At 58.6% G+C, this 23,447-nt stretch overlaps 1 protein-coding gene across 3 annotated transcripts; it reads left to right on the forward strand.

Annotated features, from left to right (window-relative positions):
• Window positions 1-1,235: 1,235 nt before the first annotated feature.
• On the forward strand, window positions 1,236-22,926 carry PPP1R13L (protein phosphatase 1 regulatory subunit 13 like). Of its 3 annotated transcripts, none has more exons than XM_077318591.1 (13): window positions 1,236-1,384; window positions 6,367-6,485; window positions 8,140-8,270; window positions 9,813-10,386; window positions 13,007-13,105; window positions 13,308-13,408; window positions 13,858-14,263; window positions 14,968-15,500; window positions 16,455-16,592; window positions 17,426-17,559; window positions 17,688-17,854; window positions 19,017-19,216; window positions 19,963-22,926. In XM_077318591.1, the coding sequence occupies exons 2-13, from the start codon at window positions 6,431-6,433 to the stop codon at window positions 19,999-20,001; spliced, it is 2,577 nt and encodes an 858-aa protein (XP_077174706.1). In that variant the 5' UTR covers window positions 1,236-1,384; window positions 6,367-6,430; the 3' UTR covers window positions 20,002-22,926. The 3 variants fall into 3 exon arrangements, 2 of the variants coding, with proteins under 2 accessions (XP_077174706.1, XP_077174705.1); XR_013227574.1 differs by having other exon boundaries at window positions 1,260-1,384; window positions 19,028-19,216; XM_077318590.1 differs by lacking the exon at window positions 19,963-22,926 and having other exon boundaries at window positions 1,260-1,384; window positions 18,747-19,216.
• Window positions 22,927-23,447: the final 521 nt, after the last annotated feature.

The following is a 23,447-nucleotide window of genomic DNA, read 5'->3' on the forward strand; positions in this document are numbered from 1 at the left end:
GAGAGCTCTAACAGAACTGATCTGAGAACAGCCCTAAGAGAACTGGGTCTGTCCCAAGGTCAGCCAGCTGGCTGCCTGCGTTGGAGGAGGGGGAAATCCAATCCGGATTACAGTCTGCCGTTCTCAACCAGGGCACCAGGCTGACCACGCGAGAGAAAGATGGTTGATTTTGTGTGTTTGGGCAGCCTCTGGTTCGTATTCCAGACGCTCCGTTTATTCATTTCATTTTTACTCCGTTCCCTCCCCTCCCCTCCCCTCCCCTCCCCTCCAGCGAGGATCCAAACTGGCTTGCAACATTCTCCCCCTTTCCGGTTTCTCGTCACCACCCCCCTGCAAGGTAGCCGGAGGGTGAGTGTGGGTGGGGGGGGGGGGAGGGTCTCTCTTGCAGGGCTCGTTTATCAGCTGGCTGCGGGTGACCTTCCGGGCGGGCTTATCGGGCGAGGAAGGCCGCCTCTGCAACCGGCCCGGCCAGGGGAGGGGGCCACTCCACTCCCTCCCCAAGAGCCCTGGCGGGCGGCGGGAGATTCCCCCGGGCAAACCGGGGCAGCTGGGGCCCCGCCTCGAGCAAGCGCCCCTGCCCGCCGGATCGGGGGGGGGGGGGACGGGACGCTCAGGTTTCGGACGTAGGCCCCGCCCCGCCTCTCCCGCCTGAAGAAAGCCCTCTGGGAACGGTTGCCATCTTTGGGCTGGGACAGAACTGGAGGGTTTGAGGGTGGAGCCTGGGGATGGCGGGATTCGGGGAGAAAGCTCTGCAAGATACGCCAACCCTGCAGAGCCGCCACTTTGTCCAGGGGAACTGCTGGCTTTTGCTTGGAGAGCAGACGGGCGTTCCGAGGGATCCCCAGGCTCCACCTGGAGACTGGCAACGGTGCACTCCGGGGGATTTGGGCGTTTGCCCACGGGGCTTCGCGGGGTGGGGCGCTCTGCACGCGCTCAGAGGCGTCTTCGCCTGGCAGGGAGGCGGGCGGAGGGGCGGGGGCGCGTTCCCAGGCGCTGTGTCACCGGGCGGGCGCGGGGGCTGCTGGGGCTTGTAGTCCTCCGCTTCTCCCGGGGGACCCTGCCTGGCCTCAGCCCCCGCGGGATGGCTGCCCTCCCCAGGAGAAGGGGTGGGGGCGGGGCTCTCCAGCGGGGGGAGGAAAGGAGGGGGCGGGGCTCCGCCCTCTGCCCATGCTCCGGGGCGCGGCGGCCGGGAGTGTCGGGGGGGCGGGGCGCGACGAGACTCCACTTCCCGGCGTGCCTCGGGGGCGGCCAGAGCCCCGCCCACCGCCCACCTACCTGCGGACGAACCTGTGCGGTGCGGGGCCAGCCAGAAGCCGCCCGCCCGCCCGCCTCGGCAGCAGGAGCCGCAGCCGTCGTGGAGGGACCAGCCGCCCGCCGTCCAGAGGTTCGTCCGACGCGCCCTGCCCTCCGCGCTCCGCCCGGGGATGGGGGGGGGGGGGTTCGGGCGTCGCTTCTCCGTCCCGCGGACCCAGCGGCTTTCCGGAGCCGCGCTGGGGGGAGGCGGGGGCAGGCGCCGCGGGGGGGGGGGAGGCTTCGTCCGCCGCGGGCAGCTCCGGACCGGGGGGGGGGAGGGGAGGGTCCTGCGTGGCGCCCAGAAGCGGGCAGCGGTCCGGGCGGTTCTGCAGCGGGATCCGCGAGGCTTTCCGTTCGGTTGCCGGGAGGGTCAGTGAGGGCCGCCGGCCGGGCAGAGGAGCCCCGCGTCGCCGCCTCCCTTCGGCCGGCCACGGCTCTCTTGCCCCGCAGGGAAGGGGCTGCCGGGATCCCCCCCAGAGCTGCCCTTGGGGCTCCTCGGCCGCCTGGAGCGCTGCCTTGTTGGGGCCCGGAGGACCCACAGAGCGCCTCCCCCCCCCTGCCTCGGCCGGGGCTCCAGCTGCAGGGGGGGCCCGCGTGGGGCCGGTGTGCCTTCAGGAGAGGAACGGACCGGGGCTCTTGGGCAGAGGGTGGGGGGGGGGGCTTCCCCTTGGGAGGAAAGGCCTCCTCCGTGGCCCGAATCCTCTGCCCGGGAGAGAGAGCGGGAGCGAGAGACTGACCGCCTGCTGCGCTCTGGCCGGAGGGGGGAGGGGGAGGGGCAGTGGCTGCAACATGGCGGGGCTGGCCCCTTCGTGGAGATCGTTTTGGAGGTCTATCCAGACCCCCCTCCCCCTCCCTGGCCAGCCCAGGCCTTCTGGCTTGTGAGGGGGCTTAATAGGCGTGGGGGCCTCAGGACACTCCCCCCCCCAGGGCCCGAGGCTGCACCCAGCATCTCTTCCCACCCTCTCCGCAGCCACCTGCAGCCCCCCCCCAAAAGGGCTTCTCCAGCGGCTTCCGAGGGGGCCTCAGGCCCCGGGCCCTTGGGGGCAGAGTGCTGCTTGGCACGAGCTGCAGAGACCGGCTGCTGATGCCCGCCGGGCCCCCACCCGGCTCCCCCGAGGGCTGCCTCCGCCTTGACTGACCTTTCTGGCCGGTAACCAAAATGGCCCCCGGCCACTAGCAGAGGGAGCCTCCCCGGGGGTGGGAGCTGTTGGGGTTGCACGTCCGCTTGTTGGGGGGCTTGCATGTGGGGGCCGGTCCCTGTGGGGGAAGCCCCGTTTCCATGGGTGCCAGGTCCTTGCCTCAGCCCACACTGTAGTCCAATCGGGCCTTCAATTGTGGGGCGGGGAGGGGAGCGATGGGGTGTGTCTCTCTGGGTGAAGGACTGTCCAGTTGCAGACCAGCTAGAGACAAACCGAGGAGGTTGACAGTTGCCTGCCTCTGCATAGGGACCCCAAACTTCCCAGCTGGTCCCCCACCCAGGCGCTGACTGGGGCCGACCCTGCTTAGCTTCCAGGCTCCGGGGAGTTCGGTCTAGCCGGAGCCCTCCAGGGCGGGGCAAACCGAGGAATTTAGACCCAGAAGATGCCCGGAGAAGCCTTGGCTTCAGATCCTCTCCCACCCCTCCCTCACTGTTTCCTCTGCCTCTCCATTTGTGGCCCAAAGTGACGGGCATCATTCTCTCCTTTACTTTATCTGCACAGCAACAAACAGCCCTGCGAGGTAGGATACTTAGCCTGAGAGTACGACTGGCCCAAGGGCACCCACCCAAATCTGTTTTTAGAGGGGCTTTTCTTGAAGGGAGAGGTTGACACGGAAAGCGGAGCTGAAGCTTCTCAGGTGTCCGAAACCGGTCCATGTAGAGTTCTCCTTTGTCCAGAACCCGTCTCCCCCCCCCTTCCCGCCCCCGGTTGGGCGTTGCCTGGTGCGGAAGAACAGGTTTCCCCTGGGGATGAGCAGGGAAGGGCGGCCTCTTGCATAGAGAGCTCCTGGCTGTTTTTCTCAAGTTCCTCCTGAAAAAAAAAAAGATAATCTCTCTCTCCCTCTCTGAAATTCCCCCTGCTTGCCCCCGGAAGGCGCCGAAGCTGTTCTGTTGAAATCACTTTGAACTGTCCTCTGTCTGAGGAATGTGTGTGCGTGTGTGAGTGTTGTGTATTCGCTCCCTTGTGGGCTTTGTGTCCTGACCTGGCTGGCCCCGTCTTGCAGGGGGCTCCGGCACAGAGGCAGGCAAGGGCCACCACCTGGAGTTGTTGCCAGCCCGGTCCCATAAGATTTGGGAAGATTAGCAGTGTTGGGCATGCTTAGGTCTTGGATGGGAAACCCCCAAAGAAGTCCAAGGTAGCCATGTGGAGGCAGGCAAGGTCCAACCCTGCCCTCTGCAGGCCCCACCCCCAAAGCCTCCAGGTTTTCCCCGACCTGGAGTTGGCAACCCTAGTTGGTAAACAACTGGTGATTTGGGGGAGAACCGGGACCTCTGTAGGTTCCAATGTCCTAAAGTCCCCCCCTCCCAAGCAGCCTTTTCCTCCAGGGGAGCGGATCTTGGTTTTCTGTAATTCCAGGGGATCCCCAGGCCCCACCTGGAGGCTGGCATCCCTGGTCATGGTGTTGTTTTATAATTCTACTTCCTGTTGCTGTTTATCATCCCCTTGCCCTTGGTCTGTTGTCTCATTCTCTGCTCCGCATGTTTGGCCTGACTTGTGGGAGGTGAAGCCTTAAAAAGCGCTGTTTTTTTGTACCCTGCTTTTTCTCTCTCCCCGAAGGAGTCTCAAAGCGGCTTCCAATCGCCTTCCTCTCCCCACAACAGACACTCTGTGAGGGAGGGGAGGCTGAGAGAGCTCTGAGAGAACTGCGCCTGGCTTAAGGCCACCCAGCTGGCTCCATGGGGAGAAGGAGGAGGGAATTGAACGCAGCTCCCCAGATTACAGGCCGCTTCTCTTAACCACAACCGCACTCATTGGCAGGGTGGTCTTTTGGGGGGTGAGCTGTCTGCCCCCCTGGAGTGGGAAGGATTCCGCCCTGCTTCTAAGAGCAAGCTGCAACACCAGTTTTCTCGTCCAGCCTGGAGTGAAGCACAGCTGCCCTCCCCCTGCATCTCCAGGCGTAACTGCATCCTATTTCCTTCCCCAGCACAATCCCTCATTAAAAGCATAATTAGACACATCCCCCCCCTTCCATCTCTAACCATTGATTTACAAATGCAGAGGTGCTAATGAAACAGCTGGAGGGGGCCCCTATGTGGAACTGTGGCTCAGACCCCTAGGCAGCCTTTTCAAAACTGTGGTGGAGAATCTCCGGGGGAATGCCTCTGCGCATGTGCAGAGTCCCCCACCCCTGTGTAGCTAGAGGGCCTGCCCTGCACTCCCCCGGCAGCTCCCCTTCCCGGCTTTGAAGTGCTGGCCGGCCTGAAGCACGGTGGGGAGGTTCCCGGGCGCTCTCCTCCCCTGCTTGGACTGGTTTGGTGGGCCATGACGTAACGGGTGCTGGGTGCTGCTGCCACACAGAGATGGGTTCTCTTGTCCTCGTCCTCTTTTGGCCAGGGGCCGAGTTGTTCGCGGGGCAGGGCCTGGGTGTTGGCAGCATCCCGGGCATGTTCCTAACCCTGCAGGGGGGATTGCGCCAGGCCTGTGAGATTCACCCTTGGCCTCCTCCCTTTGTGACTGCAGGCCAGGGTGTCGGCTGGCTGCCTGGAGAACTTATCACCATGCAATTGTATTTGCATATGCACCTTCATTGTCATTTTTTTGAATGCCCAAATAGGGTGACCTCATCTGCAGCAGCCTGCTTGCTTGTTTGCTTGTTGATGGGCTGGTCCTTTGAGGCAAGAAAATAAATCGGGGTCCTTTTTTGCCACTGTCTGTAAATAGGCAGGGATTTGGCTCAATAGTCGGTAGCCGGCCAGTAGCTCTTGCGGGGGGGGGGAGCAAAAGCAGCGTACCTGGAGACGGGAGACGGGACTCCCGAAAGCTCCTCCCGCCTGCCGCAGACAGACTCCCACACCCCCCCCCCCACCTTGACCTCCTGGTAGGGGGGGAAGTCAGGCCCTAGAAGGAGGGAATGAGTCTTACTGAGGGTTGCCATCTCTGGGTTGGGGAAAACCTGAAGACTTTGGGGAGGGGAAGGCCCCCTGCCGGGTCATGGGCCATCGAGTCCATCCTGCACAGCAGGCACTTTCTCCAGGGGGCCGGATCCTGCTCCTCTGGCGATTGGGGCTGGGTATGCTTGCCCTAGCCGGGCTCGGCTGCACCTGCTGCAGCTAAATGAGAGGAGCGTTTTGGGCTGCAGAAGCGGCCTGACTCGCCAGGCGAGGGACTTTTTTCCGGCTGGTTGGCACCCCATAAAATTTTTACTGCACCAACCGGAATTAGCACTGACTAATCGCTCATTAGCTGGCCTGTTGTTAAACTGGGGCCTGGCGTCATCCCAGGTTCCTTGCTGAGGGCTGCGCAGTGGAAGATGAGCCGCCGGTGGGGTGGGGTGGGGTGGAGTGCCAGGCGCCGGGGAGCGTGCCCCTTGGAAACGGTGCCAGGACCCGCATGGGGGGTTTCAGCAGGCGCTCGGGCCTCAGTGGTCATGGCTTCCCCCAGGATGCGGAAAACCGGTTCTGGCTGCAGAGAGCACCACCTCGGGCCTGAGACGGGCCTGGGGTGGTGGGGGAAGAGCCGGGCGGCACCCACGGGACCTGTCGGCCATTTCTGATCCACACCGGACTGTTTGTCCTGGCCCCAGACACAGGGGCAAGCCATGCCAGTCTGTTTTCTTGGCCGGCCGGGTTCCCTCCCCTGCCTGCTCCCTGCCACACCCAGCAGGCCGTTTTCACTTCTTCGTGGCTGGATCGGGTGCCCTTTCCAGGTGCCTCCCGCCCCCCCCCTTCAGTTTCTCCAATGATGCAAGAGCCCTGAGTCACAAGTGGCGTCCTTTCCCAGCCTCTCCCAGGGAAACCTGGCGCGGGAGCCTCATTCACAAGCCTGCAGCTCACGAGGACAGCCAGGGCAGCAGCAGGGCGGGGGTGAGATCCTGGCGGGGGGGGGGGGGAGGAAGATGCCCAGCTAGGACGGTGACGGTGTTTCCTCTCCCCAGGTCCTTCCGACACCCGGGGCATTGGCTGCTGACGGCATCGGAGCAGAAGCCGCAGGCTGGCACCATGGCGAGGGAAGAGGTCGGTGATGCCCGGGCCATCCTGGAGCTCAACTTCCAATGTAAGTGGGGGGTGGGGGGTTGAGTCTGGGGGTTTCTAGAAGGCTTCAAGACCAGCAGACTTTAGAGAGAGACTGGCAAGATTTTTGGAGTCTGCGTTTTGGAGCGTTGTAGCTCACTTCATCTGCTTTTTGGGAAGAGCTGGCGCCATGTGCAACATCTCCTTGTGATGCGTAATGTGGCAAAAGTCAGCATCGTACCTTCCTCTCTTCCTTTTTTCTCACTCCCTCCTTCCCCTCATGCGGTGATCTTTAACAAATAGATTACCCATTGTCAGGGCAAGGAGGCGACAGCTCGTCGGGCCCATGGACGTGGGCCGGGGTGAACCAGAGAACAAGAAGGGAGGCAGGAGGAGATGCCTTTGCCTGGGGTGGGGTGTTCCAAGTGGGGCAATGTCTGCCACCAGGGGGCCTAGATCTCTGCTTTGTGACACTATTGAGTCTATCTCTGCCTGGCCTGCTTCACAGGGCTGTTGTAAGGCAAATAACAAAGGGGGGGAATGGAATAGTGTCTGCGGGAAAGAAAAGAAATTGACCTGGTGGGCTGAGCTGCTGTAGTAAATGGGGAACACGGGAATGGCACAACTTATATAGGCTAAGTTGCTTTAGGATGCTTAGGGCTGATCCTGCGTTGAGCAGGGGGTTGGACTAGATGGCCTTTATGGCCCCTTCCAACTCTATGGTTCTATGATTCTATATACAGCTTGACTAGCCCACCAAAGAACCTGATTGGTCCTTAATGGGCACAGTTCATTGGTCCATACGTTCCTGCAGAGAGGGCCTCTGATTGGTTGCTTTATAGGCCTTCATTAGCATCGTGGCCCTGTTAGCACAGCTTGGAATGTGTCCATAATACCTTCCCTACCTGGGGACTGGCAGCCCTAGAAAAAAGGTGGTTTGGTGGTATGACCCCCCCCCCCCCCCAGAAGCATCCATGGTCTCTCGAGGCCCATTAAAGGCACTGTTGATGCCTCCCCTGGGCGGGGGGGTTCCTGCAGAGCGCTTTTCCTCTCCAGGTGTGGTCCAGGCAGGCTGGCCAGAGGGCAGAGAGCAGGGTCTGGGGCACTGGCCAGGCACTGTGGCCACCTGTCTGTCCTCAGGAGGGCACGCTGCTCCATGTGGAAGATTCAGGAATAGATTTATTTTTAAGAAATCATTTTCAGGTGAACAAGGTGGCAAAAAAAAAAAAAGAAGAAGAGAGGAAGCAGATTAGAGCTCACAACAATAACGTCAGCAGATACTCTTTTGTGGAAAGTCATGGTGCAAAAGCACGTCAATTGGGGGAAAAAGCCGGGCCCCCCGAGCACTTAGAACCTGTGGGCACCCCTGGAAGTCCCACTCAGCATGGCGGGAGCAGCTTGGTGACCTCTTCCAAAGGGACCTGTCAAAGCCTCTGCGCAGCCAATCAGAAGCCTTGTTGACCAAAAGCCCCTCCCACTTGTAAAAACACATGGGAGGTAGGCGCCAAGAGGTCAGCGCTGCCTTGGAGACCCCTGGAATTGGTTTGGCAATCTTTCTGTGGCCCGTCCTGGAGGACAGCATCCAGGGCCAGGGCCATATCCAGCGTCTTCCTCTCCTAGAGGAGGGGGCCCCCCGTGAGCAGCCCAAAATACCTCTCTTTCTCTCTCTCTCTTCCCCCCCCCCCCGTCCCTCGCAGCGCTGGCTTCCAAGCACATGGACCTCAAGCAGGTGGAGCTGGACACAGCTGCTGCCAAGGTGGATGAGCTCTCCAAGCAGCTGGAGTCTCTCTGGACGGGCAGTGCTGTCCAGTCCAGCCTGCCGCAGAAGGTAAGGCCTGGGAGGGAGGCATGGAGACAGCAGCCTTGCTGGAGTGCTTGGGGGGGGGGGTTGGGATCTGAGCAGTGTGGGATGGAGGGACAAAGGAGGGGGGCGGGTTAGTGGCTTCTGGAGTGTGGCAGGGACGGCAGAGGTGGCGGCAGGCTTCTGGCTTGTCCGATGCTGCTGCTCTGGCCCTTTGACTCTTTGGCTTGGATTCAACTCTGTTCTTGATTCTGGGTTGTGTTCTGCCTTTATCCCACTTTCTCTGGTTTTGACCATGGCTTGACTTTGCTTCCCACCCTGTCTTCTTGTGAACTCTGTCTCTCCTGGCTTCTGACCTCCCGGACTGGTCTCTGGAGTTTGGGGCAAGCTCTCTGCCCTGGCACAGCCACCCGGTCCTGCAGGTGCAGCCTGGCAGGTAGCACCGTTTGCACCTTGGGCTCAGGAGATGCAGTGTGGCCTCACCTTGTGTGTTGGATGGTGAGGCATAGCTGTGCTTGTGGATCGTGGCCATCAGAACCAGGGCAACTGCCTTCCTTGTACTCTGGCCCCACTTTGGGACCTCCTGAGGCCCCCTGGGTTTTGGCCCCTGTGTGACATGGAGCCCTGGACTGGCTTCTGTTATGGACTTATGTCTGGGGCAGAGATACTCTTGTCTTCTTGGGGCTTGGGGGGCAGCAGTGGGAAGACTTCTGGCCTCCTCAGGGCGCCTTGTTTTTGGCCCCTGTGTGACACAGAGTGTTGGACCAAATGGGCCGTTGACCTGATCCAGCAGGACTTCTCTTATATTTTAAAGTGTGGGACAGCCATGCTCTATTCTTGGTGCTTGGGGGGCCACATTGGGATGGCTTCTGGAGTTCTGGCCCTGCAGGTAGACCTCCTGATGGCCCCTGTTTCGGCCCCTGTGTGAGACAGAATGTTACACTGGGTGGGCCGTTGACCTGATCCAGCATGGCCTCTCTCATGTTCTCATAAGTCCTTGGTCTGAAACTTGGTTTTGTTTTGCACCACCTAAATGGCTCTTGCTGTTCTCCGATCTCGGAAGCTAAGCAGGGTCGGCCCTGAGGAGGTCCAGGTTGCTGCCCAGGCAGGCCAGGGCCAACCACCCCTGGGCATCTCTTGCCTTGACAACCCTGCAGGGTGGGCCTGAGCCAACCTAAAAGGGTTTTCTGGCCCTTCTTCCTCCCCTGCACTGCCTGACTCCCTAGATGTCGTGTTGTCAGAACTGAGGGAAGAGGAGGCTGGTGCTCTCTGAAGGGATGGAAAAAAGGAGGCAGTGGGTGGGATGCCAGTTTGGGGTGGTGAGAAAAGGGCTGGATGAAGACCAAGGTTCAAATCCCCTCTCGGCCTCAACTTCCTCACAAGGTCGTTGTGAGATCTGAATGGAGGGGAGAGCCAAATTCTGTGCATGAGTTTCTGGGAGGGAGGGCAGGAGAAAGAGGGGTAAGTAAAGGGCAAGGGTAGCTGGGACCGGTCAGTTATTCCCCCAGGGGGACGGCCATTTCTACGGCTGTGGGACGGACTCTTCACACCTGTCTTTACCTGTTGCAGATGGAGAGGCCCAGTTCCAGTTCCTGGCCCTCCCAAGACGGCCCTGTCCGGACGGTCCCTATCACCATCTCCCCCTCGTGGAAGAACAGTTCCCTGGACTCTGCAGAAAGCTACTCTTCACCCTACTCCTTTGGCGAGAACTCGCCCAGTTTTTCTCCGGTGACGCCCTCCTACGGCTCCTCACCCAACCAGCTCTTCCCGGCCAAGTCCACGCTTGGGCGGCCCACCTCCCCGCGGCCTTCCATCTTCCTCCAGCCGGAGCTGGACAGAGCCACGTCCCCCCGGCCGAAGGTGCTGCCCGTCCCTTACGAGTCGATGCCCGGATCTGTGGGCCGCCCGTCCTCCCCTCGCTTCCACTGGTCTGGGGGGCCCCTGGAGCGCCAGTACGACTACAAGGCCTTTCCTGGGCCGGCGGGCCGAGCTGGGTCCCCACGGCTGCCCACGGAGGGCTCGGGGCCACCGATGTTCTTCCCAGAACGGGCACCTTCTCCCAGGCCCCCCCTGCCGCCGCCGTATGAAAACCACAGCATGTACCCCTCGATGCCCAACACCTTCCCACCCTTCCGGACACAAGGTAGCGGTCATGGGGGGACTGCAGTTTGCAGGGTGGGGGTGGGGGCAGGGGTGCCACCCTCCAGTTGGGACCTGGAGGCCCCAGCTCATCTTCAGGCTACAGAGATCAGTTCCTGGGGGCAAATGGCTGCTTAGGAGGGCGGGCTCTGTCTTATTGGATCTCCCAGGTGCCCGTCCTCCCCAGGCTCCTCCCACAAATCTCCGGGGACTTCACAACCTGGAGTTGGTATCCCCAGGCAGAAGTACCTCGCCCTGCACTGGCCTGCCCATGGTGCTGATCCGGAAATTACAAGTGGTCTAGAATGCAGCGGCCCAAGTCCTCACTGGAGCACCCGGGAGCACCCATAGTCTGCAGGCAGCTGCCCTCGGTCCCAGTTGAACGCCAGAGTCAGTTCAAAGTTCTGGTCTTGACCTTTAAGGCCCTTCGCGGTCTGGTCCCGGCCTATTTTTATTTATTTATTTATGCTGAGACTTATTGGCTGCTTCTCTCAGCAAGGCCAGCTCATGGCGGCTTACAGTCATGATGAAAAAACAGACAATAAAAGGCCAATTTAAAACCCCACAATATAATCTCCATAAAATTAACACAACCACGGCAGTTATCAAACTGCACACTTTTCTTGGCTGCTTTAGGATGCTCTGGGCTGATCCTGCGTTGAGCAGGGGGTTGTACTAGATGGCCTGTATGGCCCCTTCCAACTCTATGATTCCATGATTCAAACAGATGTCCCTTTCAGGCCCTGGAGGATAACCAAGATGGAAACATCGAGAAAAATGAGGGGAGGGGAGGGGGGGCCCGACCATTTTCCGAGCCCTAGCCCCCCGACCAAGTGGAAGAGCTCCGACTTGCAGGCCCTACGGAACTGTGTCAGCTCTTCGGGGAGTTCATTCCACCAGGTGGGGGCCAGGACCGAAAAGGCCCTGGCCCTGGTCAAGGCCAGACAAACTTTGTGAGGGCCGGGGACCCCCCGTCTGTTGGTGCCTGCAAGGTGAAGAGCCCTGCGGGGGCACAGGAGGATCCCCGGTCCCTCAGGTATGGAGGGCCCAGACTGTGTAAGGCCTTCGAGGACAGTACCAGAACTTTGAACTTGATCCGGAACAAGGCCGGCAACCACTGTAGCTGCCTCCGGACTGACCGTTGGCCCTCCAAGATATTCCCGTGAGGACCCTAGCAGTTTCCTTTTGCACCAACTGCAATTTCTGGGTCAGGGACAAGGGCAGGCCCACATAGGGCGAGTCACAGAAGTCTAGCCTGGAGGTGACCTCGCATGGATCACTGTAGCCAGGTGTTCTGGGGCCAGGTAGGGCACAAGTAGGCTCTCTAGGCGCAGGTGGAAAAATGTACATTGGGCTGTAGTGATCTGCACCTCCGTAGATAAAGGGGCATCAAGGATCACTCCCAAATTCCTGGCCGAGGGTGAGATCTCCAGTTGCACCCCCCATCCAGGCGTGGGAGGTGCACCTCCTGGTCCTGCCCCCTTCTGCCCAGCCACAGGACCTCCGTCTTGGAGGGGTTGAGTTTCAAGTGACTGGCTGAGCCAGACCGTCACTGCTTACAAACATCCAGCCGATGTTTCCGGGGGGGGAGTCAGGCCAACCAGGAGAAAGAGCTGGGTGTCATCTGCATAGTGGGTGACCACACCCTTCAAGGAGCGCTCCCAGTTCCAGCAGCCTGGTAATCCCAGCAAGCCCTAGAGGGAGAGGGTTGGTCTCAGCTAGGGCCAGGGCCTTTTCTGTCCTGGCCCCTCACCTCGTGGAAGGAGCTCCCAGAAGGGCTGAGGGGCCCGTCAGAACTGGCTCAGTCCCGCAGGCCCTGCACGATGGAGCCAGGCATTTGATTGGGGCCATGAGGACAGGACATCTATCGGGGTCTCCCCACAAATGCACCTCCTGAATGGGAGAAGCCGTCGATGAGCAGGATGGCAGAAGCACCAGATAGATTCTAGCTTGTGGACTGGTTTATGGTTTCATATTGAATTTTACTGTTTTACTCTATCATTGTATAGTTCTAAATGTTGTGAACCACCCTGACCAGGGCGTGTGTGTGTGTGTGTGTTATAGAATTCAAAGAATAATAAATATAAATAAATAAGCAGCTTCTAGCGTATAAAAATCTTTTGGAGAAATTAGATGTTCAGCTCATTTCTTGTTTGTGTATGTAGACTGTGAATCTTAATAGTTTCGGGGGGGTCACTGTCTTGTTCTGAATCAGCAGAACAAGGGTTGAGTCCAGGGACACCCGGAAGACTGACAAAAGTTGTATTCGGGGTATGTACTTTCATGCTCACACAGACTTCTTCAGATCAGGCGGGATACGGATGCACACGGAAGAGTGCGCTTTGAATAAAACTTTGTTGGTCTTCAACATGCTTCCGGACTCAGACCTTGTTCTGTAAATCATCATATTCTTTTTGTGGTATTTTTTTTAATCAAGGGTTATTTCTGAGGGCTTTCTAAGAATCCAAATATCCTCTCTTAAAAAAACAACAACAAAGCAAGTTGCTAGTCCCTGGGAGCTCACAGGTGGTTCTTTGATGGATTTTCAGGGGTTGCAACTTCAAAGTATTTCTTAGCGTTTTTGTGGCCATGAAAGCCCCAACGGCCTGTCTTTCCCTCTGCAGACGACTTGGTGCTTCGGAGGAGAGCGCAGAAGGGGTGGAACGAATCTGACCTCGATGTGGCCTATGAGAAAAAGCCATCCCACCCGGTTAGCTATGAAAGTGAGTAGAGGGACCACCGCCGCCTAGGGGTCAGTGGGTGGGTGGGTTCACGTGCCCTGGGGTGCCCCGGTTTGAATCCTCACTCTGCCCTGGAAGTTAGCAGGGTGACCTTCCTTCCTGTCTTGTGGGCGGAGGGAAGTCCGAGGTGCTGCCCTTGAGGCAGAGGGCAAGACGTCCCCATCGGTGATGTTTCTCCTTCCAGGGGCAGACCTACATGGGGGGTTCCGCCAGAGTGCCCCTGGGCTGCCGCTGACCCCTTGGAGGGAATCCAGTTTGGACGGAGGGGCCGCTGGGCAAGGGAAGGTGAGTCAGACCCCCCCCCACCGCTCTCGGATGGCTCTGGGCCGTTTCTATGGGGCTCATGTAGGGAGACTCCCCAGGGATCATGGCCCATGAGGAGCCCCAGAAGCCGGGCAAAAGGGCTCAGAACAGGAGGGCAGGAGAGCAGGTGGGCAGGTGGACTGGAGTGGTCTTTCTGGACTCTTAGAAATGTGAGTTGGGGTGTGGCTGGCTCAGTGGCAGAGCCTCTGCTTGGCAGGCAGAAGGTCCCAGGTTCAATCCCAGGCAGCCTCTCCAGGTAAAAAGGACCAGCTGATGGAAAATACCTGGGGGGGGGGATGGATCTCGGTCCGAATAGATAAGATTAGCGTTGATGGAATCAGTCATTGAGTTGGGTCTAAGTCCGCTTTCATGTGTCCGTGTGTGTCCGTGTGTGTGTGAGAGAGAGCTGACCTTTTGCTTCTTCTCCCCAGGAGGAGCATTATGGGATGCACAGCGCCACTCTGCCCCGCAACTACAAGGTTTCCCCCCTGGCCAGCGAGCGCCGCTCTGAGGGCTCCTTCCGCCGGTCCCTCCCCGCCAACCAGACGGGCACCCTGCCCCGCAACTGGCAGTACGCCCAGCAGCCCGTCTCCCGCATCCCCATGCCTCCCCCGAGCCCCCAGGGCAGCCGCCCCAAGCGCCACAAGCCCCTGCCCCTCTCCATGATCTTCCGGCTGCAGAACGCCTTCTGGGAGTACGGCGCCTCGGGCACGAAGCTCCCCTTCCCTCAGGGGCTGCCGGGCTCCCCGCTCTTCCGCTCCCCGCAGAAGCAGATGCCGCCGCAGCCCCTCAACCCTGCCCAGCCCCACGGGAGGATGGCACCGCCTGGCAGCGAAGGTGAGCGGGGGCGGGGGGGGGGGAGGCTGAGTCGGCCTCTAGTGGGAAGCAACACCAAGGCCCATTTCAGGAACTGGCTGATAAAGGTTTTTTTCTGCCATTTCAGACAGACCCTTTTTAGTAACTGGCTGCTAGCAGAATTTATGTGCCTGCTCCTAGCAGCCCACTTGTACCGGGTTAGCAAAGAGTGGTTGAACCGCTTCAAGGGGGACCTGTGGCCTTCTGCTTTCTCCCCCTCCGTTGTGCTTCTGAATCTCCATGCTTAAAATCTTCATAGCACTTCCTATAAGGCTGCTCCCCCCCCTTTCCCCCCTGCAAGCAGTTTTTTTTTTTAAACTATTCTAAATAGAGTATTATGGCACTAAACCGAGAGGGACCCCCCTGGGCTGGTCTGACCCTCCCCTGAGGTCCTTCTGCTTAGACCCCTTGCAGGAGGACATTCCTGGCCACCAATTCCACCACTCAGCGGCCCTTATTCTTAAAAAGGTTTCCCTAACATCCCCCTCCCGATATCTCCCCCCCCCCCCGATCCATTAGAACTGAGCCTTTTCCAGGTCTTGTTGGGACCCGGCAGCCCCTGAGTGGGGTGGCCAAGCAGCCCCTGCCGGCTCCCGGAACTGGATTTCAAGACCTTAATCTAGATCCGTGCTGTTTCCTCCCTTGAAGTCAAGCCCTGTTGTGCTCTTTCTCGCCGTTGTCCCCAGGCGGCATCAGGGCCCTGCCCTTGGAGGTGCCAGCCGAGCCCGCCCGCCTGGTGCCCACCCCCCTCCTGGCCGGCGAGATGGAGCCGGAACTGGAAAGCCTCCTGCCGGGCAGCGAGCCCCCTGAGGTCGGAGAGGTCACCCGTCCGCTGAGCCCCACCCGGCTGCAGCCGGTCCTCCCGCCGGAAGCCCAGAAGGTGCCGGAGTTTGAGGAGGTGGCCCGCGTCCTGGCGGAGATGCCGCGGCCCCTGAAGCGTCGCGGTTCCATGGAGCAGTGCCCCAGCCTGGCCCTGCCCCCCACCCACAAGAAGCAGTACCAGCAGATCATCAGCCGACTCTTCCACCACCACGGCCGCAAGGAGGAGGCTGGGCTGGTGGGGGAAGCCGCCCCTCCCATGGATCTTGTCCCCATCAGCGAGGCGTCGGAGCAGAAGGCGGCTGTCCCTCCGCCCCAGAGCCCCGCCATCGCCACGCCGGTTCTTTCTGCGCCCGACATGGCCGAGAGTCCCTCAACAGCCTCTCCTGGGCACAGCCCGGTAAGCCCTCGCCTGTCCTCTCCCTGGGACGCTTTTCCGGAGCTGAACAGCCGGCACACAACTCCGCTTGTCCCTTCTCACAGCCTCTGGGGCCAGCGATTGGAAGGGAAAGCCGTCTGGTCCGTGTCTCCCACCCTGGCTCCAATGCATTTATTTCCCACCCCCTCTCTAGTGCACGGCTTCTGGACGGCCCTGGAGGAGCTTCCCGAATGGGTGAAAGTTAATTTTTAGTATATTAAAATCAGAGTCCAGTAGCACCTTTAAGACCAACAAAGATTTATTCAAGGTGGGAGCTTTCGGGTGCATGCACAGAGTGCTACCAGACTCTGATTTTATTGTGCTACTTCAGACCAACACGGCTACCCAAAGTCCTCCTCCCAAAATGGTCAAGGATGGGACTGTAATCTTCAGTAATCTCAGGGCTCTCTCAGCCTCACTCACCTCACAGGGTGTCTGTTGTGGGGAGAAGAAAGGGAAGGGGACTGGAAGCCGCTTTGAGACTCCTTAGGGTAGAGAAAAGCGGCATATAAGAACCAACTCTTCTTCTTCTTCATTAATCTCAGGGCTCTCTCAGCCTCCCCTCCCTCACAGGGTGTCTGTTGTGGGGAGAGGAAAGGGAAGGCGATTGGAAGCCACTTTGAGACTCCTTTGGGTAGAGAAAAGCAGCATCTAAGAACCAACTCTTCTTCAGTCCTGCTAATCCCCTATTGGCTGGGCTTTGTTTTTTCAAACAGAGGCGTTGAGCCTTGTCTCCATCTACCCAGAGTCCCCTTGGCAGGACAAGGCACTCTGTATGCGCACAGGGGCATGTGCGTGCTTATGACTCCTTTGAACACTCTGGGAGCGATGGTCCTGAAAGTTCGTCTTGGGGTTCAGCCCCATTGCAAAGGGTGTGGGGCAGGTGCCCTTTGCTCCCTTCTCCATAACCGTCTCCTTCCTCTGGCTCGCCCGCAGGAGAAGCGCTCCGCCCTGCGCAAAATCTCCTCCCCACAGAAGCGGCCGAAACAGAGGGCCCGCCTCAACCCCCTGGTGCTCCTTCTGGACGCAGCGCTGACCGGCGAGTTGGACGTGGTGAAGGAGGCCGTAGCGGAGGTGAGGAGGCGCAGCCGTTGGGATCGGCTAGGCTGGATCGGGGCTCAATAGTTCCCCTATTGCAGGGGTGGCCAAACTGGGGCTCTCCAGATGTCTGTGAACTACAATTCCCATGAGCCCCTGCCACCTCTGCCCTACTGAATAGTCGCGTGGTGGCCCCGCCCACCCCTTGGTGCCGTCTATCCCAGTTGGAATGTTAGGGCAATATTCCCTTAATGAGCTGCCAGGATGGAGAGAGCGGTAGGAATTCACGCCCTGCTCTCGTGGGGGCCAATATGGAGGAAGAGCCTTTGTTACTGTAGATCCTTGGGTTTTGGGAAGAGCAAAAGTATTATTAAAGGCTGTTCAGCCTTTGTTCTGATGTTGAGTCCCCAGGAAGTCTGCCAAGGGGGGGTTGAACCCCATTCTGCAAGCGACTCCTTTTTGGGGAGGGATCCCAGGACCCCCAGAAGATCTCAAGCTCACCCTGTGGCTGCATTTTCAGTTAACGGATCTCGGAAATCAGGCCTCGGAAAGACCTTGAGGCCCAAGAGTCCTCGGAGAGCCCCCATGCGGGAAAGGAGATGGGGCGCAGGCAGGTGGCCATTTGCTAACCTGGGACCAGGTCAACCACAGGTGTTTGCAGCAGTCAGAAAAGAGGAAAAATTGGGCTACCCACAGACAGGGAAGGGGAAGAAAAAGACAGACAGGGACCAGGAGGCCTGAGACAGCAAGGACTGTGGAGGGTCAGTGGAGGAGAAATCCCCTGGGAGCCTGTGGGGCTGGCGGATTTTGCCCATGAAAGTTTCCAGGTGGCTCCTCCTGAGCCCCTGCTTTGGAATTGCTCCCCTCAGCTGAATGACCCCAGCCAGCCGAATGACGAGGGGATCACGGCTCTCCACAACGCCATCTGCGGCGCCAACTACAACATCGTCGACTTCCTCATCAACATCGGGGCCAACGTCAACTCCCCCGACAGCCACGGGTGGTGAGTCTCAGGTGGGGGGCGGAGCGGGCCTTCCTGGCCCCCCTGCCCACTCCCTGCAGGGCGGGCCGCTGCCATCCCCCCTGCAAACAGCCCAGTTCCCCTCTTCACTCCCCTTGCCCCCCCCATAGGACCCCCCTGCACTGCGCGGCCTCCTGCAATGACACGGCCATCTGCATCGCCCTGGTCAAGCACGGGGCTGCCATCTTCGCCACCACCTGCAGCGACGGCAGCATGGCCATTGAGAAGTGCGACCCATACCGGGAGGGCTACAGCGAGTGCTTCAGCTACCTGGCAGGTGAGGGCCCCTCGGGGGCACGGGGAGGGCCTAGCCTGGGGCTGGGGGCTGGGCTCCCCTTCCAGTTTGCACCCTACGCAATAGAGCTTGACAAAAATCATGCATGGGGTCGAGAAGGAGCACCTTTCTCCCTTTCTCACGAGGCAAGGACTCCTGGGCTCTCCACGAAATTACAGAGTAGCAGGCCTAGAAATCCTCCTTCACCCACCGAGTCACTAACCCGTGGCACGCATGGCCACAATTAGTGGTGGTGGCTACAAGCACAGGCAGCTCCAAGAGGGCTGGGCCCCCCGTACTGGGCAGAGGGCCATCCATGGCTATCAGAACCCAGGTTTACAGGGCACGCTCTGTCTGGAACTCTTGTCTCCTTGGTGCTTGGGGGGCACCAGTGGGAGGGCTTCTGGAGTTGTGGGCCCACAGGTGGACCTTCTGAGGGAGCCTGGGTTTGGGCCACTGTGTAACACAGAGTGTTGGACTGGACGGGCCACTGGCCTCATCCAGCAGGGCATGTCCGATATTATTACATGGAGAAGAGGTCCATGCATAGCTCTTTGCCACAAGATATAGATGAAACACTGGGGCAGGGATGCTCCGTTTATTTGGTTCTGGGGGGGGGCATAGTTGGGAGGGCTTCTGGAGTACAGGGACCACAGGTGGACCTCCTGCTGGCCCCTGGGTTTTGGCCCCTGTGTGACACAGAGTGCTGGACTGGAGGGGCCACTGGCCTGGTCCAGCAGGGCTTCTCTTATGTCCTTATGCAAAGGCTTCCAGCTGGCCTTGTTTCAAAGAATTGCAGTCGTTTGAATGTACCTGATAAAAATAGTTTTGTATTGTATTTTAAAAGCTCTCCTCTCTTTCTCTCTGCCTGCCTCCGCACTTGGCGCCTGGTAAGCTGCATGCAAAACGTACAACAAAAACAAAGCAAAACTTTGAAAATCGGTGCAAAGCGACTCTCACAAAATGACCAGAACGGAAGGGTTAAGGCCCGGCTTGGTCAGGCTGGGCTTTTAGGGGCTGGCCGCTGCTGACAGGAGCCAATCGGGGCTGATGAGTGACGCTGGTTTGGATGCTCCAGGTCGAGGGTTGGGCTGCTGCTTGGAAGCTCTTCTCTCTTTCTCTCCGCCTGCCTGACTCTAGACGTCCTGCTCACTCTTTCTTGCAGATGTGGAACAGAATATGGGGCTGATGAACAATGGGGTGGTGTATGCCCTCTGGGACTACAGCGCTGAGTTCATCGACGAGCTGTCCTTCCGGGAGGGGGAACCCGTCACTGTGCTGCGACGGGACGGTCAGGAGGAGATGGACTGGTGGTGGGCCTCTCTCTATGGCCAGGAGGGATACGTCCCCAAGAACTACTTTGGGGTGAGTGCCTGCTACAGGGCTGGCCAGGAGCCACGGGCGGGGGCCCCTACAAGCACCTCCTGCTGTCCTAAGAATATCAGGGGAGCTCTGCAGGATCGGACCCGGGGCCTCACTAGTAGGCAGCTGCCTTGTAGAGATTCAGACTCCCCTCCCCTGCCTGGGAAGGTGTGGAGGGAAGGGGGAGGCGTATGAAGGACTCCAAGCAGCTGATTGTCAAGATCAGCTGTTTGGTCGGGTCCTTGCCCAATGGAATCAAGCCCAAATTGATTCAGCCTTCGGTGACTCAGATGATTTAAACGGGTGACCTTTTAATTCGCGTCCAATTAATTCGAAAAGTACCTGAATCGGCATTGATTCAGCTTCTTTTCGTCTTATCCAAGCTGAATCGCCCATCCCGACTGGGAGCCCTGCGAGGTAGGCAAACCGGCCAAAGTCTCTCCTTTCTAGCCGAATGTGGAGGCTCCATCCGTGAAGGCGTTTATTTCCTATTTGAGGCCATTTGGGAAGTCACGGCTGCCAGGACTTGCCGTGCTGAATTCCAGACGCGGTGCCAGGCAGGGGAAGGGTGTGGAGAACTTTTTGCCCTGCCAAGGTGGCAGTGCCTGGAAAACTCCTGTCCCTCTGGGCGGCTCTGTTTACGCGCTTACCCAGCAGCCAGGCCGTGGGAATTTCTGCCCGTCTGTTTTCGCTGCCTGCTGTGGGTGAGTTTGGGGGAAACCCAACCTGTCTTTTCTCCTCCTCCTCAGCTCTTCCCCAGGGTGAGGCCCCAGAACAAGAAACTGTAAAGCTTTGGGCAGGGCGCTCCACCACAGCTGTCTTGGAAGGAATGCAAGAGACGTGTCTGTGCAGGAAACTGGGGCGCCAGTCGGCGGGTGGGGCCGCATCCCCGGCTCACCCAGGGGGCTCTCGACAGACTTGGCAGGCCCGGAGGGGGCATGGCTCCACAGAGAGGGGCGAAGATTTCCAACTGCCCCCCGGACGATTCCCGGCCCCACGGCTGATCCGCTGCCTGCACTGTAAGAAGAGGAAGAGCTGAGCAGAGGGGAGCGAGAGCACAGACCCAACGGGCTTCCCGAGTAGCCTCCCCCAACGCAACGCATCTGATGCAGCGTTATTAACATTATTGCTCCTAGGGAGAGAGGAAATGTGGCAGGGGTAAAGGGGTACACTGCCACTGAATGTGGAGGCTCTACATTTTCCTCTTTTGCTGGAATCCTTCCCCCAAACCCACCTTCTCTTCCCAGACACACCTGGAGCCCGTGCTGCCTCCCCCCCCCCCCGTTTCCCCCTTATCCCCTGACTAGGTTCTTACCTGGCCCATATGGTCTCCTCACTTCTTCTGATAAGCCCGCTCAGAAGTCAGCCCTGCCTTGGTTCTCGGGGGGAGAAAGCGTCCGGCTCCCCCGACCTGCATCATCCCTCTGCTGTTCTGTCTTTCGGAACCTGGGCTGCTACTCTGACATTCCAGACAGCCGGCAGCAGCGTCCCCTCCCCGGTGGAGGCCCTCGGGAGGAGGAAGCCCCTTCCCCAAGTCTGGGGCAGAAAGGAGGTGGGGCGGGGTGAGAGAGCGGGTGGGGACGACGCAGGAGGCCTGAGGAAGGCCGGGATTAGCTCTGCTCTCCATCTCCAGGGTGGGGGTGATGGTGTCGGATGGCTTGAGGGAATCAGGCTCCTGTGGCTTTCTTTGTCCCAGCAGAAGCAGCATCTATGTGATTCTTAGTGGGGCCTTCAGAAGGCTGCCTTGTTCTCCGTAGCCCTCCTGGGCCGCTGTTTCGCAGAGGATGCTGTGGGTCTCTGGCCTGAAGAAGAAGCCGGTGTCATTTGTCTGTTTGGCTTCCTGGAGCCACATTCCTGGGGACTGAGCTGTTCATGGAATCATGGAGGGAGCCCTAGAAGCCATCCAGTCGCACCCAATGCTCAATGCAAGATCAGCTTCAAGCACCCAGGAGAAGGACCTGTCCAGCCCCTGCTTGAAGACGGCCAGTGAGGGGGAGCTCCCCACCTCCTGAGGCAGCCCCTTCCACGGCTGAACTAGAGTCACAGAATCCTAGAGTGGGAAGGGGCCATCCAGGCCATCTAGTCCACCCCCTGCTCAATGCAGGATCAGCCTCAAATATCCAGGAGAAGGATCTGTCCAGCCGCTGCTTTAAGTGAGGGGAAGCTCTCCACCTCCTTAGGTAGCCCAGTCCACGGCTGAACTACTCGGACTATGAAATGTTTCTCTCTAATATCTAGCTGGTACTGTTCTCCCGGTAGTTCAAAGCCGTTCCTGAGCCCTGCCATGAAAGGGAGCCACTTTTCCTTCAACCTTGAAGCCCAGCCTGAGTGCCCTGATTTGGGAATGACTCTTCAGAGGCTGCCAAGGTGGGGGGGGGGGGCTGCCGCACAGGCCTGGGCAAAGCACAGCTGTTAGGCTGGCACAAACTTCAAACATCACGGGTCCCCCTGAGCTGAGGGAGGGATGGCTTTTGGAAATCAGGGTTTGGGGTTTTAAAAAATTAGTTCCCTATAGGTTTGAAGCCAGTCTTTGCACATGACTCCTATAGCGTTGTAGAAAAGCGCGTACGTCCAGTAGCACCTTAAAGACTTAACTCAATTTGTGGCAGGAGATGGGCCTTCCTGAATCACGGCTCCCTTCTTGGAGCAAAATGTGAGTCGGTTTGTCCTTATATCTTGGAAAGCGGAGTGGTTTCGGGTGCTGAAGGCCCTTAGCAAAGAAATGGAGAAGTCTCAAGCAAGATCAGCTTTCCTGAGTGGCTTAGCTACAATACAAAAACATCAGGATTACCAACCGAAAACTGTTGAAGAAACTCATGCAATTATATTTGTGGGTTCTGCTTGCTGAAGATCATGATAAGTTTTACATTCAACTGTGAGGCTGATTTGTAAGACGGCACAGTACAAAGCTGGGTTAAGAGATGGGAACCAATCCAGAATTCACCACATATTGAATCTAGATCCAAGTGGGTCGCCAGGCTGGTCAGATCAGCAGAACAAATTTGGAGTCCAGGCAGGGACCTTTCAGAGCAACCTGCTTTTATCCAAGTGCTTGTGCACACATGAGACAATGACATGCCTATGAAAGCTCATACCTTAAATCAGGGGTAGTCAAACTGGGGCCCTCCAGATGTCCATGGACTACAATTCCCATGAGCCCCTGCCATGGACATCTGGAGGGCCGCAGTTTGACTACCCCTGCTGTGTTGGTCTTAAAGGTGCCCCAGACTCTAAATCCACAATGTCTGTAGCTTATCTACGATGAATCAGAATTATGCTAACAAGTAGGAAACTGGGCTTCCCGTCTTATTACTGGTACTGATTGCTCCATGCCTGCTACCTGTCTGCATACCACAATTAATGATTGCCATTCACCTGCTATTGGCATTCGGCATCTTAAATGACTGTCCAAGGCTGGACTCGCATTCTAGCCGTACCCGAATTAGCACGAAGTGATTCACAAAAGCTCCTCCCCTGCCACAAATGTTGTTAATCTCGAGGGTGCCCTTAACTCTGGCCCTTTCCTCCTCCTACGGACAGACATAACAGGGATGCCCATCTTGCTCTATCTCCTGTGGGGCTGGCAGCTGCCCCCAAAGGCTGCTCTGCCGGGAAGCGATGTCGGAGTGTTGTGGGTCCGGGCGACATCATTTTTGTGCATCTGTAGCGTTAGCTCGGTGTTGATCGAGATTTTATTAAAAATTGAACTGGTGGACGAAGAAAGTCTCGTGGCATTCGTGGTGGGGCAAGAATGGCTTGGTGAATGATGGGGATGCTGGACCCAGGCTGGGGGGGGGGCGGCTCTGGGGTTGTAGACATGGCAGGAAGCGACATACAAGAGCCAGGTTGGCTTAACAGGACATTTTAATCGGCAACGATTGAGCTTTCACAAATAGGCTGCGCTTCCAACCTCTGGATCTCAAATGTCTGCCCACACAGCCAGTTTAGCCAGGCCATGAAGCATTTTATATCCTAAGTGCTGGATGGATACCAGTCCAGACCTCAATGCTTGGCTCTCGTGGCCCTTTCCTGCCTGCCCAAGGAAATGCCGAATGCCACTCTGCGGTTGGGAGGTGAATTTCCTCCAGGCCAGACTGGCCAGGGAATCTAGTTGGGGGCCATCCTCTGAGCATGGAATTGGGGTCACTGTGGTGGGCAGGTAGTTGTGAGTTCCCTGCGTTCTGCAGGGGGTTGGACTAGATGACCCTGGAGGGCCCTTCCCACTGGAGGATTC

Source organism: Paroedura picta, unplaced genomic scaffold (genome assembly GCF_049243985.1).
Source record: "Paroedura picta isolate Pp20150507F unplaced genomic scaffold, Ppicta_v3.0 Ppicta_v3_sca21, whole genome shotgun sequence".
NCBI lineage: Eukaryota > Metazoa > Chordata > Lepidosauria > Squamata > Gekkonidae > Paroedura > Paroedura picta.